A 14,585-nucleotide genomic window follows, 5' to 3' on the forward strand; every position below is an offset into this window, starting at 1 on the left:
AAGGTCCAGAGAAGAGCGACTAGGCTGATTCAGGGTTACAGGGGATGAAAATTTATGTCAGTAAATGTCAAGTATTATACATAGGAAGTAAAAATGTGAGGTCTGAATACACAATGGGAGGTCTGAAAATCAAGAGTCCACCTTATGAGAAGGAATGGACTCGACACTTTCAACTGCCAGATAGAAGCCATTAACAAGGCTAACAGAATGTCAGGTTATATAGTGCCTTGATGAGTGGAGTACAAGTCACAGGAGGTTCTACTCGACCTTTATAACACACTGGTGAGGCCTTATCTGGAGTCATGGGTGCAGTTTGGGTCTCCAGGCTACAAAAAGGACATAACAGCACAAGAGAAGGTCCAGAGAAGAGCGACTAGGCTGATTCAGGGTTGAATTATGAGGAAAGATTAAAAGAGCTGAGCCTTTAGAGTTTAAGTAATAGAAGATTAAGAGGTGACCTGATTGAAGTGTTTAAAATTATGAAGGGAATGAGTCCAGTGGACCAAGACAGTGACTTTAAAATGAGTTGATCAAGAACACAGGGACACAGTTAGAAACTTGTTAATTGTCAATTTCACACAAACATTAGGACATTTTTCTTTACATCGAGAACCACAGACACCTGGAATAAGATAGACAGTAAGACTTTAGGGACCTTCAAAACTCGACTTGATGTTATTTTGGACTGGTGGGCTTTGTTGGGTCCAGTGGGCTGTTCTGGTGTAGATTGTTCTAATGTTCTAAAGTGTAACTTTCTCTCCTGCCTGTTGTGGTATTCTGTCTAATTGCCTAGATGTAAAAGAAAGTGGGAGTGTTAAACTACTGTAGCCGTCAGTCCTGACAGTGTTTTAAGTGTAAAGACGGGATTTGAGGCATTCTGTAAAGGTGTGTGCAGTAAAGAGTCTGAAAGGGAGAATGGGGTCACCATAGGACCCTACCCTGATAAAATAGGGTGTTTGAGTGAGAGGAGGCCATCCAGTCCCCTACCACACTTTAATTAGCAAACAGCTAGTCCTTCTCCACCAGATGCCATTTCAAAATCATGAAGGTGTCTGCATTAATGATATGTGTTTGTGGTTTCTTCCAGATTCCACCTCTCACTCTTTATCTTGCCTGTGCCTTTCTCAGTCTCCACTCCCCAAGTATGTAATTCACTAGTTAATTCAAATTAACTTTGGTGTGTCTGTTTCATTATTTCTCTGCAAGAATTCCACAGGACCACCTTTTTTGGGAGCCTTAGGATTTGAAAGCCCTGTGTGAAGCTCCCAGGCAGTGGCCGTGGGTCTTTGGTGTTCAGTTCCCTTGGGTCATTAGCACTTTAATAAAAACTTGAGAAGTGTGACAAATGAGAGGAGACCACTCAGTTTACATGGTGTCTTAATTACCTGGGGTTATAGATGTCAAAAAAAGAGGGGGAAATATCAACCTGAAATAGCAGTCAGTCCTGACAGTGACCAGGCTGGTAAGAATAAACATATGGGGGCTACAGCTGACATTGGGGTATTCTGTCAAGGTGTACAATACATGGACAAACAATGCCCAGCGCCAAGGACCTTGTGATGTGCACATAGATAATTGGCTTGTTTCTCTGGTGATGGCCAGTCCTGCCTAAAGCCTGGTTTATACTTGGATAGTGTAACAGATTCAGGAGGAGACAGCAAAAAGGTTTGGGGTTTTATTGCAGATGATCCACAATAAAGAGAAAAGCAGGTCAAAATACAAACACAACAGTTCATATGCGCGACGCCGTATCATGGCGTCGTCGGCCATTTTATTAGGGAGGAGCCGGAAGTGGAGGAATGCTGGGAAGGACCGTGAGGGAGGATGGGATTGATGACGTCAGGACAAGATGGCGGAGGAAGGGCGGAAGTACCGTACTGCGGTCAAAACCCGGCTTATGGTGAAGGAAGGTCCTTTCTCCTATGAGGAAGCAGAGGGAGAAAGTTAGTACCCCGCCATTCCCTGCCGGCGAATGTGTCCCCAGGTGCGTTTGAATCTGTCCGCGGTCTCCTACTCGCACGTGCGTGACAATAGATAAATACTTTATTAATCCCAAGGGGAAATTCACATAATCCAGCAGCAGTATACTGATACCAAAAAAAAATACAATATTAAATTAAAGAGTAATAAAAATGCATGTAAAAACAGACAATAACTTTGAATAATGTTAGCATTTACCCCCCGGGTGGAATTGAAGAGTCGCATAGTGTGGGGTCTCCTCAGTCAGTCTCTGAAGCTGCTCCTCTGTCTGGAGATGATCCTGTTCAGTGGATGCGGTGGATTCTTCATGATTGACAGGAGTCTGCTCAGCACCGGTCGCTCTGCTACAGATGTTAAACTGTCCAGCTTTATTCCAGGCGTGAGACGTCCTTCTTCTTTCTGCTGCCTCCCCAGCTCACCACCGTGTAGAAGAGGGCGCTCGCCACAACCGTCTGATAGAACATCTGCAGCGTCTTCTTGCAGATGTTGAAGGACGCCAGTCTTCTAATGAAGTATAGTCGGCTCTGTCCTCTCTTACACAGACCATCAGTATTGGCAGTCCAGTCCAGTTTATCATCCAGCTGCACTCCCAGGTATTTATAGGTCTGCACCCTCTGCACAGTCACCTCTGATGATCACGGGGTCCATGAGGGGCCTGAGCCTCCTAAAATCCACCATCAGCTCCTTGGTCTTGCTGGTGTTCAGTTGTAGGTGGTTTGAGTCGCACCATTTAACAAAGACTTGTGAAGGGTAAATGTCGCACAAACATTAGGAAGTTTTTCTTTACACAAAGAACGACAGACACTTGGAATAAGCGACCAAGTAGTGTGGTAGACAGTAAGACGTTAGGAACTTTCAAAACTCGACTTGATGTTTACTTGGAGGAAATAAGTGGATAGGACTGGCGAGCTTTGTTGGGCTGAATGGCCTGTCCTCGTCTAGATTGTTCTGATGTTCTAAAGTATTATAACAGACTGTGTACATTTTAGGAGCCACTTTGCATGAATGTTTTAATAATTTATCAAGTTTGTCCGATTTGTTGGATACTACTATTTTGTTTTACTTGATTGTTGCCTATTATTTTTATCAATTGTTCACTTCTTCATGACAACTTTTTTTTCTCTTGTGGATTTTTTTTTCTTTATCTCACCAGCAAATACTTCTTCTTCTTCTTTTGGGGTACTGAAATAGGATTTTTCCTACAGTAAATATTGGTGGCTTTGATGTCAAAATACTTTGTGCTTCATTTGTGTTTTGGGGCTCCTTGAGCGCCGTCCGGCTATGAACTCCTAGCGCGCACCGACTTAACACCGTGTACCGTGACAAGGGCGAGTGAGTGGGGACCTACATGATGAGCAGATGCACTTCAGATCTTTTTGAACGTCCTCCTTGTGTTTGGATGACCTGCTGCGTCATATTCAACTCTTTGTTCATCATTCTGGCACCCACATGAGCAGCCTCTCCTTGAAATTCACCATTTCACACACAGAGTGGGGACGTGACACATAGAAACTAGGATTACAAGTTTTCTTCATAAAATTCTGTGCAAAACAACTTATCTTGTCAAAGGTGCATGTGTATCATGCCCAGTTTCCCAGAGCTGGAATTCTAGACTTTCTGGTGATAATGTGTTAGACACTCGGGAAAGAAACAAAATGCATAAAATTTAAACAGGGCGTCTCAGTGCTTGCCCTGAATGGAACAGCAGTGTGTCGGGCTGCAGAGTTCAAATGCGGTTCATCTTAACTCATCCGAGCAAAACTAATGCCACCTGCTGTGCCCTTTCAAGCAAAATGCGTGCAGTTTCCAAAATGCCAATCTACGCTGTCTAGGACAGCTCCCTTGCTGCTTCTGTATCAGTCAGGAAGGTCATTTGGGCCTGGTGGGGTTTATCACGTGCACTCGATTAGTTGAAGGACCTCCACTCAATGTAAAAGCAGAACTTAGTGCAGTCCCACTGCTGAGTCCCTCTTCAGCCCTGAGCAGCTCACATCATCAGAAGAACGAAGGAGGTGATTTGTGTTGGACCGCTCCCAGGGCTGGCACGGTTATAATATGTGCTGCCCTCCTAGAGCGGCAGCAAAGAATAAAAATAATAATAATCCGGGGTGCGAGCGACCAACACTACTTTCCCACAACACCACCCCAAGTACAGAAACACACCAGTGAAGGTAGAGTTAAGTTAAAAATGATTATTGGAAGAAGTGACACACACTTACTGTAACAAAACCCCATATACATCTTATTACGCTGCAACGCTTCCCACACAACACACATCAAGGCACAAGACACTCGAGCACATACGCCACTAATTCATACATTTGAGAAAGAGAAAAAGACAAAATAATGTATTCAAAGTCTAAGGGATGACTATCTCAGTCTGTGGTGGGGAATGCTGCGCCGACCATACCTCCTGTCCCGGGAAACGTCCCTTGTGCAGGCCCGTCAGGTCCCCTTCACCAGAAAGGAAAACTAATTGGTCCTGAAATTACCCCCGGGTTCAGCTGACGTTTTCCATGGGTGTCCATCTCTTTTTTTCCTTTTATGGCGTCCTCTTCTCTCTTGGCGCTGCGCTTCTTCTCTCTTTTTTCCCGCCACCCATTTACATCCCGTTGGCTCCTCCCCATACATTCTGTTGGACCCTCCATGCCAGGGGCTCCCCTCCCCACGTACCATTGGCCGGCCTTACAAATTCAGCCATTCCACCAATGATAGGACTGGGGAAAGGTGCCAACTCCCAGTGAGACACACACACACACACACACACATATTCCAGGCGACCGTTGCCCCAAGTGATGTAACTAAACCCCATCACTGGGATCATAAAGCTCCGACGAGGACGAAGTCAAACGTGCCGTCCTAAAACAAGTGAGAAAATGTCCACATGGCATTGTTCAGATTGTGACTTTGTTTTGTTTTGTTTCTGGAAAGTCACAAAGAAACTCCGCAGAGAGAATCACTGATCAGAAAATCGAGCGTCGAAAAGCTTTTTGGAATCCATGAACTTGGATAGGGAAATGACCTCATGGGTGTCATTTTCAACCTGTTGTGTCGCTCGCCAATGCAGGTCATGACCTCTGAGGGCACACCCATAACAACAAGGCAAAGACAAAACAGTAAATAACCAAGATGGCGGTAGAAAGTAATTCATAACAACAAAAGGACATTGTAACTCAAAAACCAGTGGAACATCAAGAAACCTCTAAAATGAGCGCTGAACGCATTCAGAACAATCAGTTTGTCACGCTCCTGTTGTTCACTTCCCTTTGTTGGCCCCTTGTCCATTCTTTGCATGTTCGATTTTTACTTTCTGAGTATAACAAAGCTGTTCTAAGCCCCTTATTGTATTTTTATTATTTAGGAATTTGAAATCAACACTTTTTGTCAAACTGACTTTTTATTTTTTTTTTTTTAAACATCAATTGCCCCGAAGAGAGGTGCAGATTACGTTAAGAATGGGCCCGACCTGGGACAGGGTGAGTGAGCGTGTCCTGACGCAGACTGGCATCTTGTCCTGCATGTCTAAATCTGCCCATTAAGAGTGAGTGTGTGCGTCTGCCAACAGGGACCCATCCAGAGGGTTGGTGTGGCTGAACAGCGCCCCCTAGCCGTGACAGTTAATATTCATACATTCTTAACTCGTCCTAGAGTCACAGATGGCCATTGTCAATCACAAGAGGCCCACGGATGACGAAAGCGCAATCAGTACATGGTTGATGTTTATAATGGCGATTGCAATCAAATATATCTTACCTCTTTGAGGGCTGAATATTTTTTCCAAAAAATGTAGTTTTCTGTAAAGCACACAAAGCAATGGTTTCACACATAAATCAACATAAAACACCTGTTGCTATGTGCTGTGGCTGCTGTTGGCACATTTTCGGCAACTCTGGTGGCAGTGCGAGGGCGCCTTGATGGCCAGCAGGAATGCACGGTGGGCCGGTTGCCTGGATGTGGCAATCGCAGTGTGACGCAATGTGGTTTGTACCTCCAGTGGTGGTCCTCCCAGGCGAACGCTGCTGTAGGTGTATCAGCTACACAAACTGGGGACTGATCAGCTGATGCGGGTACCCCACTTTCGTTTTCGATGTCCATCTCCTGATCACTTGCATCAGATTCCAAGTCCGACAAGTGAGAGTCCGATTCAGCGATAATATGTAAAACGTCCATGGCAACGTCCAGTGCCATTTTAGAGGTTGTTTGCTCTTTGCTACTCACGCAGGGAATCGAGAGCAAATCAACAAACTTACTCACCTTTCCTCCTAGCAAAGAGAGTCAAACTTAAAACGTAAGGGCGAGTTTTGTCACAGCTGATTACCGTCCTCTACCCCCAAATTGCGACTAAAGTCGACATCAGCCCTGAAAGAGTTGAGTACTGGGGTGTTGTACCGTGTTAGCCATTAAGAATGTAGTGAGACGTCAAGCAAAGTGACCCCTAACTGAAGAGATTACGATATGCAGGCTTTGGAGGCGACTCAGGCTCCTTCTTCAGGTAAGATGCCTCCAAAGCTTGCATATTGTAATCTTTTTAGTTAGCCAATAAAATGGTGACATTTTGCATGTATAATGAGCAAACTGTACTTGAGGTTTCCTTCATGCAGTTGATTTTGAGGTGAACACGGTCTTGGAGGCAGGAACCAATACTGGCTGATGCGGGTCACACCATTGGTCAGTTTCATGTAGTGCTTTACACTTAATAGTTATTATATATAGCACCTTCTGTGGTGATGTCTGCCTGGATTTTCCTTCTGTACACACAAAGACATGCCGACTGGGTGAATCGTTAACTCCAAACTGGTCGTGCTCTGAGAAGGTGTGTATGTTGGCCAGTGCATGAAACTGGTCTGTGGAGCGCCATTTTGATATTGTATTGTAATCTCGTTAAGCCTATTAAGCACCTTGTCATTGTGCTTTATCAAATACGGATCAGCTGAGTGATGAACACCAATCCAAAGTGCTTATAAGGGTCCCTGCTGTCGGTGGGCCTGCTCAGGGTCAGTGGTGGTGACTGAACTGGGACTCTGTGCTTTACAGACCGTCTACTAGGCTGCCATTTCTGAATGTTTACTCTTCTTCCTTCTCTTTAGCAACATCACTCATATGAGACAGCAGCTGCACAGCCTGGGCCTCTGCTTTTCCTGGGACAGGGTGAGTAAGCATCTCATCTTTTATTTCTAAAATATGTGAATTGATTTTCAGTGCAGTAGCCCATCTCTTGTTTTAGCTTTGTCTGCTGGTGCATTGTGTGCCACTTCAAAGGGACAACGTCTGATTGTCATGGAGGCACTTGAACATTCAGTCCATGACGCTGTGCAGCCCAGTGATCGGTGGCAGCCTCCATCGTCTTTGCTTTGACTCCTGTGTTGAACTTCCACACTGTGAACCTGCAGGTTGCCCTTCTGTATCAGGCTTTGTTTTGTCACTTGAGCTGTTTGGCCTCTTAGCCTAACATGTTCCTTCTGGTCAAGTCATGTCGGGTCATTTGAACCCTAACACAAGACATAGTGAAATGAAACAACGTCCCTCTGGGACCACTCGGGGCTACAGAAAAAGTGACACATTATAACATAAAGTGCACGAATGTGCAAACAAAGAGAGTGCAGTGCTGACCTGCACACATTTATGATATGCAAAGGTACAAAAAAAAAACAAACAGTAGCTTGTTTTGCCAAAATGTGACAATATTTTAATAGAAGGAACAGATGTAAAGATGACGTTGGAATTAGGAAGAAGGTAACAGTATAATATTCATAAAAAATATAAAGACATGACCTAGTGGAGTGGGAAGGTGTGTGTGTGTGCTATCAGTCTAGTCCACGAGTGTTTAGGAGTCTTACAGCTTGAGGGAAGAAACCATTACACGTTCTGGTAGTGAAGGCCCAAAAGGGGGCTGGGTGGTCTTGTGGCCTTGGAGCCCCTGCAGATTTTTTTTTTTTTTTTATCTCCAGCCCTCTCGAGTTTTTTTTTTTTTTTTTTTTCTGTCATCCTGGCCATCGGACCTTACTTTATTCTTTATTACTTAGCATTGCCTAATCTTACTTTTATGTTTTGTTTTTTTTCTCTTTCTTCATCTTGTAAAGCACTTTGAGCTCCATCATTTGTATTAAATGGTCCTATAGAAATAAATGGTGCTGTTGAATAGTTTGTATGGGGTGCACCGGGTCCCCCACAGTGCTGGTGGCTTTGTGACTGCAGGGTGTGGTTTACATGTCCATGATGGAGGTAAGAGAGATTCCGATGATCTTCTCAGCTGTCCTCACTATCCACTGCAGGGTCATGATGGAGCAATCCCCAAACCAGACCGTGGGATGTTCTCAATAGTCCCTCCATAGAAGGTGGTGAGTGTGGATGATGGGAGTTGGTCTTTCCTGAGCCTTTGCAGGAAGTAAAGATGCTGATGGGCATTCTTGGCTATGGAGCTGGTGTTGAGGGACCAGGTGAGGTTCTCTGCCAGGTGAACATCAAGGAATTTGAGCCTCTTGATGACCTCCATGCTTGAGCCACTGATGTACAGCGGATAGTGGTCACTTCTAGATCTTCTGAAGTCGGCAACCATCTCCGTTGTTTTGTCTTATCGTTCAGGGACAGGTTGTTGGCACTGCATCAGTCTGTTAACCACTGCACCTCCTCTCGGTATGCTGGCTCGTCGTTCTTGCTGATGAGGCCCACCACAGTCATGTCATCAGCGAACTTGATGATGTGGTTTGAGCTGTGCATTGCTGCATTGTTCTGAGTCAGTAAAATGAACAGCAGTGGACTAAACACACAGCCATGTGGAGCACGAGTGCACAGTATGGTGATGTTAGATGTGCTCTTTCCAATCCTGACTGAGTGAGGTCTCTCAGCCAGAAAGTCTAGGATCCAAATGCAGACCCAGCAGGCTTAGCTTTTCAATCAGGTGCTGAGGAATGATTGTGTTGAACACATTTACATGTATGTGTCCATCTTGTCCACGTGAGAGAGGGCCAGATGCAGGATGGTAGCTATGGTATCATCCATTGAACGATTTTGCTGGTTATCGAACTGCAGGGGGTCCAGTGAAGGGGGCAGCAGTGTCTTGATGTGCCTCATGATGAGCCTCTCAAAACACTTCATGATGATGGGTGTGAATGCAACACGGTAATAGCCTTTGACACTAAGGACTTCTTCAGCACAGGAATGATGGTAGTAGTCTTGAAGCACATTGGAACAGTGGCATTGCTCAACGAGATGTTGAAGATGTCAGTGAGAAGAGCATCCGCCAACTGGTCTACACGTTCTCTGAGTGCCCTGCTAGGGCTATTGTCTGTCCAGCAGCCTTCCATGGGTTGACTCTGAGTAGAGTTTTCCTCACATCGGCTGTGGTCCGATGCAGTACTTGGTCCTTGGGTGGAGGCCCTTGGCCGAAGCAAGTCTATAGGAGTAGGTGGGGTGTTGTAGCTGTGGATATTGGACTGAGGCTCAGCCCACTGGGATTTAAGTCATCCATTGGACAAATAATGGACTGTGGCTCTGCCTCCACTTTTTAAAATTGTAATATTTCCTTATGGTATTTTTGGGCCAGTGGGACATTGTAGAGTAGGGGCTGACATTCTTTCCATGGTGGTCTCTGGTCCCTTGACCAATCCCATCTAGGTCTTATGTTTCTTCTCATTTCACCCGTTAGTGACATGTTTTACCCATGACAACAGTCTCATGACATATACCTTGTGCTTTAACACAATATTGACCTCAAATGGCACTTTTTTTCAAGTTCTAGCCGGTCATGTGGTAAGTCAACCTGCTTAACTCATTTTATAATGGAGTAGTTGCTACAATAAAATACAGCCAACCCTGGACTTGCTTATGATTTTCTAGTACAGGCTGTTATCACTATTGTGTTATGTGTCTAATCAATACATGCATAAGACACGGGAAACACACAGCACATACTGTATGCATAGCCCACCAGAGTCCATCCCCACCTCACCAATGGTCAGTCTAATAGAGCTTCAGAAGTCCTCTGCTGAGATGGGAGAAGCCGTTGGAAAGTCGACCATCTCCGCAGCATTCCATCCATCAGAAGATGTTGAAGAAAACCTGTGACCTCAGACTGGGGTGGTGCTTCAGCTTTCAACATGACAAAGGCTCCAGGAATATGGTCAAGTCAACGTTGACGTGGCTTTGAAACAGGTCTCTGAGTGGCCCATCCAAAGCTCAGACTTGTGTGGAGAGACCTGAAGATGGCAGTTTACAGATGCTTCTCATCCAGTCTAATAGAGCGTGACAGGATCAGTCAGAAAGAATGGAATCAACTGCCCAAATCCTGGTGGGCAAAGCTTGTAGAGGCTTACCCAAGAAGACACACAGCTAGAATTGCTGCAAAATAATGAATGAAGGGTCTGCATACTTCTAGGAATGAGTGATTTCAGATTTGCAAGCCTTTCCTAAAACGTTTTCACTTTGTCATCATGGGGTATTTCAGACATTTCCTTTCAAAATGAAATCTACAGCACAAAAGTGTGCAGAAAGTGAAGGGGTCTGAATATTTTCTGAATCCACTGCTTCTGCATGATTATAAGAATGTATGAAATATGTGAGGGGATGTCATCCAATCCATGAGTGTCACCTGTTGAATCGTTTTTTTTTATAGATTGTGAATGAAAACAATGACATGGAATGAGAGTTGGGGTCTCGTGGGAAGCCTTGTTTAATTGTGATCTTAACATTGTGTTAAATGCGGTGGAAAAAACAGCCTAGAGGCTTGGAGCTCTTAGTGACGGACCAGGCGAGGTCCTTGAGTGAACCCTGACTCCTGATGGAGCTCACTGGGTTGGTTTTTGGCAATCGGGGGAAATGACATGAGTGGCTCTGTGGGTTTTAGTTCTTCCTCCAGTCTAAGGAGACAGGCAGAACAAAAGTTAGCAGTGGCGTCACACGTAATAATTCCTGTCCTGTATTTACTTAGGTGTAGGGAGTGTTTTATGGGGTTGGACTAACTGTCTGACTATATATACTGTATATATGTATTTTTATATAGACGTTTCAGTAAATGGCGCCATAGTTTGTTCCGGATCCCAGTGACTGTCTGCATGAAGAAGAACTTTGCGATTTCTGTCTTGAATGCCCTGCCCTCAGTTTCCACTGCATGTCCTCCTGAATGTTATCCACTCTTTGACTGTGTGAGCCCCTGTGGATGAACTGTCAGAATCTGGAAGGCCTCAGTTAACGCCCGACCACCCCAACACAGTGCCGTCTGAGTCCAGGGCTTCAAGATCTCTTAAGCCTGTGACATGCCGACTGGTTCTTTACATCATGAATGCATGTGGTTGATCCTGCTATGCTGTTCTCTTTATTTTCGTGTTATGGTGGCTAGAATGGCATACAATACACGAGATGTGCTTTCACTGACATAGAGTTTGAGCAGAAACAACGTAATTGGCATGTCTGAATTTAGATTTAACGTTTTTAATCAGTAATAGTTTTTATGTAGTGACTTCCATGGGGAACGCAGTCTTGTGGTGCTGACCTGGCCTGCCTTGCACTGCCCACTCAATGCGTCCTCAGTTGCTGTGTCTCGCTTTTATTCAGCGCTGTGCTGCTTGCTGACATTAAGGCCAGATTGGCTTTTCATGCTCCGTAATTTGAGCAAATTTCAATCTTCAAAGAAAGCGGCTGACGCCACTCAGACGGCTCTCGCCTTAACTTTTAAGCTTGTAGCGCTCCATCTTCAGAATCAGAAGTGCAGCGACACCCCGGCTTCAGCCTGACCTCTCGAGAGCAAATGAGACACAGAAGAGCCCTCGAGCTGATGGAAAGACGACCAAAAAAAAAAAACTAAACAGCGGCCACCGACCACTCGGCTGGCTGTGTCGCAGGAGGCGAACTCTGAAAGCAGCCAAGCAATTTACTCTAAATGATCTCTTAGATGTGCGGCCTGCTAAGAGGCACCCGGCTGTCCAGTGCCCCCTGGGAAGTGCAGGCAGCTTTCATTGAAAACGCACGCCTGCCTCTGGTGCTTTCATACCTCATCTGGCTGCTGAAGTCTTCACCGTGAGCTCTCACAGCAGGTGCCATCAACTTGATGCTGGTGGTGGTGATGATGACCACTGCTTTGTGTGATTTGCAAAAGTGTGAGAGTGTGCCAAAGCACACGTGGACAAGGCAGGAGACATTTGTAAAGTATGGATTGTACAATACAATACAATTTATTTTTGTGTCGCCCAAAATCACACAAGAAGTGCCGCAATGGGCTTTAACAGGCCCTGCCTCTTGACGACCCCCCAGCCTGGAATCTCTTAAGAAGACAAGGAAAAACTCCCAAAAAAAAACCACAGTAGGGAAAAAGTGGAAGAACCCTCAGGAAAGGCAATTCAAAGAGGTGGGTTGGGTGTGCAGTGGGTGTCAAAAAGAAGGGGGTCAATACAATAAAATACACAGAACAGAACACAAGTCACCCTCAATACAATATAAAAATAAAACTATTACAAGTACAGAGCAGAATTTAACAGGAGATGATATCCCATAATATGATTTGGATTTGTTCAAATTAGGGTTAGGGTTAGTCCTGGAGACCTCAGCCATCAAGCTGCCTCCCCCAATTGGTCATTCCACAGCTGAGACAGCCAATCCGATGAAAGGACCCCTCTACCCCACGATTCCTGCGATCCTCCATCAGAGATGACTTTACCTTAGGCAGGCAGAACAGCTTGGCAGGTGGGCAGTGGCACCAAGTGGCACATTTGAGTACTGAGAAGAGAAACAGAAGAAGTGAGGGTTAGTAATACTAGGGTGTTGTACCGTGTTAGCCATTATGGATGTAGAGAAGAGCCAAGCAAAATCACACCTTTTATTAACTAACTAAAAAGATTACAATATGCAGGCTTTCGAGGCAACTCAGGCCCCTTCTTCAGGCGAGATGTAATCCAGAAACTGAAGTTTCCTGTGTTTATATCCACACACTAGGACAAGAAACAACAATGGTAAATCTTTAAAGGAAAAATCTTAAATGTAAAAAATGAATAGGTTCACTCAGGCTAAGATTAATTTAACAAGAGACAGAAGAACAATGTCTGGCCAAGAGATTTTTGGATAAGATAACTGTCCAACAAAGTCCTTTGAAGTCTGTGATGAGTTTTTCAAAACAGTGTGGCTCTGTAGACAGGTTATCTGTGCCAGTCTGAGAGATGCAAACTGCCCTCATACCTGGCTATAAAACTCTTGTCTCTGTTCAAGCCATGCTGTAATGTATTACATTTTAACATGAGCTTAACTTCCCCTTCTTTTCTCTCTTGCTGTGTTCTGAAGTTGCCCATAAGCACTGTGACTTTAAAGTCCCTCTCACAGTGTCCATGGCTGTTGAAGTGAGGGTTGGTAACAAATTCTAACTCTCATGTGATTTATGTTTTAGTGCTAATGACTACCAACAGAGATGCAGTCTGTACAGTTAATCAGCAGCTCTAGTCAGGGTGTGCTAAACTGAAGTCGTGAGTCTTCAGCCTGAGACCGAAGGGCGTCTCTTATAGCAGCAGGCAGACCACCCCACAGTTTAGGGAGCCCTGTAACTAAAGGCACGGCCCTCCACTGTTATTTTATTAATCCTTGGAATCCTAAGCAGACCGGCATCTTGAGATCTTAATGTGCACTCAGGTTTGTAAGTCATGATGAGTTCAGACAAGTAAGCCGGACCTTGGCCATTTAAGGCTTTATATGTTAAAAGGAGGATTTTGAAATCTGCCCAAAACTTAACTGGTGCCAATGTAAGGATTTAAGAACTGGAGTTATGTGTTCGTATTTTCTTGTTCTTGTAATAATTCTTGCAGCAGCATTTTGGATGAACTGGAGGCTGAATAAAGAACAGTTTGAACATCCAGTGAACACCACATTGCAGTCGTCAATCTTACTAGAAATAAATGCATGAATTAATTTCTCAGAATCCTAAGACCCTTCCTTTGTAGACCTGTGCTTATTGACGTTGTCAGCCTCAAGCTCTGCTTTATGCAGTGCCTTTCATATCACATCCTGTCACATTCTCTATCTGTGTACAGGTCAGGTTGGGGAGCATGCACTGGTACAGTACACTGCTGCACCCACCACATGACCAAACAGCTCAGGATCTTGGTTGGCAACCCCCCAGGCAGAAACGCAGTCCAGTCCCACCCTCCGGAAATGACCCTCTATCTGCCACAGCCAGGTGTTACGAGGGGACCCTCTTGGCGTGGTCCTGCAAGCCGATCACCCTCGGGGAAATGGCACCACCTGGCCGTAGTGCCGTAACTACCACTCTTTTCACAATGCAGGTGACGTTCCTCACCCGGGACTCCTTGAGCAACTCAAAGTCAAACCAGTGGTACTCAAGGACCCTCTGAAGAGACACATGAAAGAGTCCTGTCCTGGTCTTAGGTCACTGGATAGCGTCCATGTCTTGCAAACGGGAAGCGCCAGGGCTCTAAAGACTTGAACCTTCGACCTTTTGCAAAGACATCGGGAGTGCCACACACCCCTTACCAGCAACCTCCTGACCCCCATGTCTGTGTGCTGTACAGTACATTTCATATCTGTATATGTATACGGTATATGCATTATTTAGTGCCTTTTCCATTGTTTTATCTCTGTTTTTAACTTCCCGTATATAGCATCTGTTGTGA

General features: G+C 45.0%; 1 protein-coding gene across 2 annotated transcripts in view; it reads left to right on the forward strand.

Annotated features, from left to right (window-relative positions):
- lars2 (leucyl-tRNA synthetase 2, mitochondrial) overlaps positions 1 to 14,585 on the forward strand; it is a 183,961-nt gene that overhangs the window by 65,329 nt on the left and 104,047 nt on the right. For both annotated transcript variants that reach the window (XM_039736507.1, XM_039736508.1), the window contains one exon: positions 7,068 to 7,128. In XM_039736507.1, coding sequence (XP_039592441.1) covers positions 7,068 to 7,128 — 61 coding nt within the window. The remainder of the gene's footprint in view (positions 1 to 7,067; positions 7,129 to 14,585) is intronic.

Source organism: Polypterus senegalus, chromosome 15 (genome assembly GCF_016835505.1).
Source record: "Polypterus senegalus isolate Bchr_013 chromosome 15, ASM1683550v1, whole genome shotgun sequence".
NCBI lineage: Eukaryota > Metazoa > Chordata > Cladistia > Polypteriformes > Polypteridae > Polypterus > Polypterus senegalus.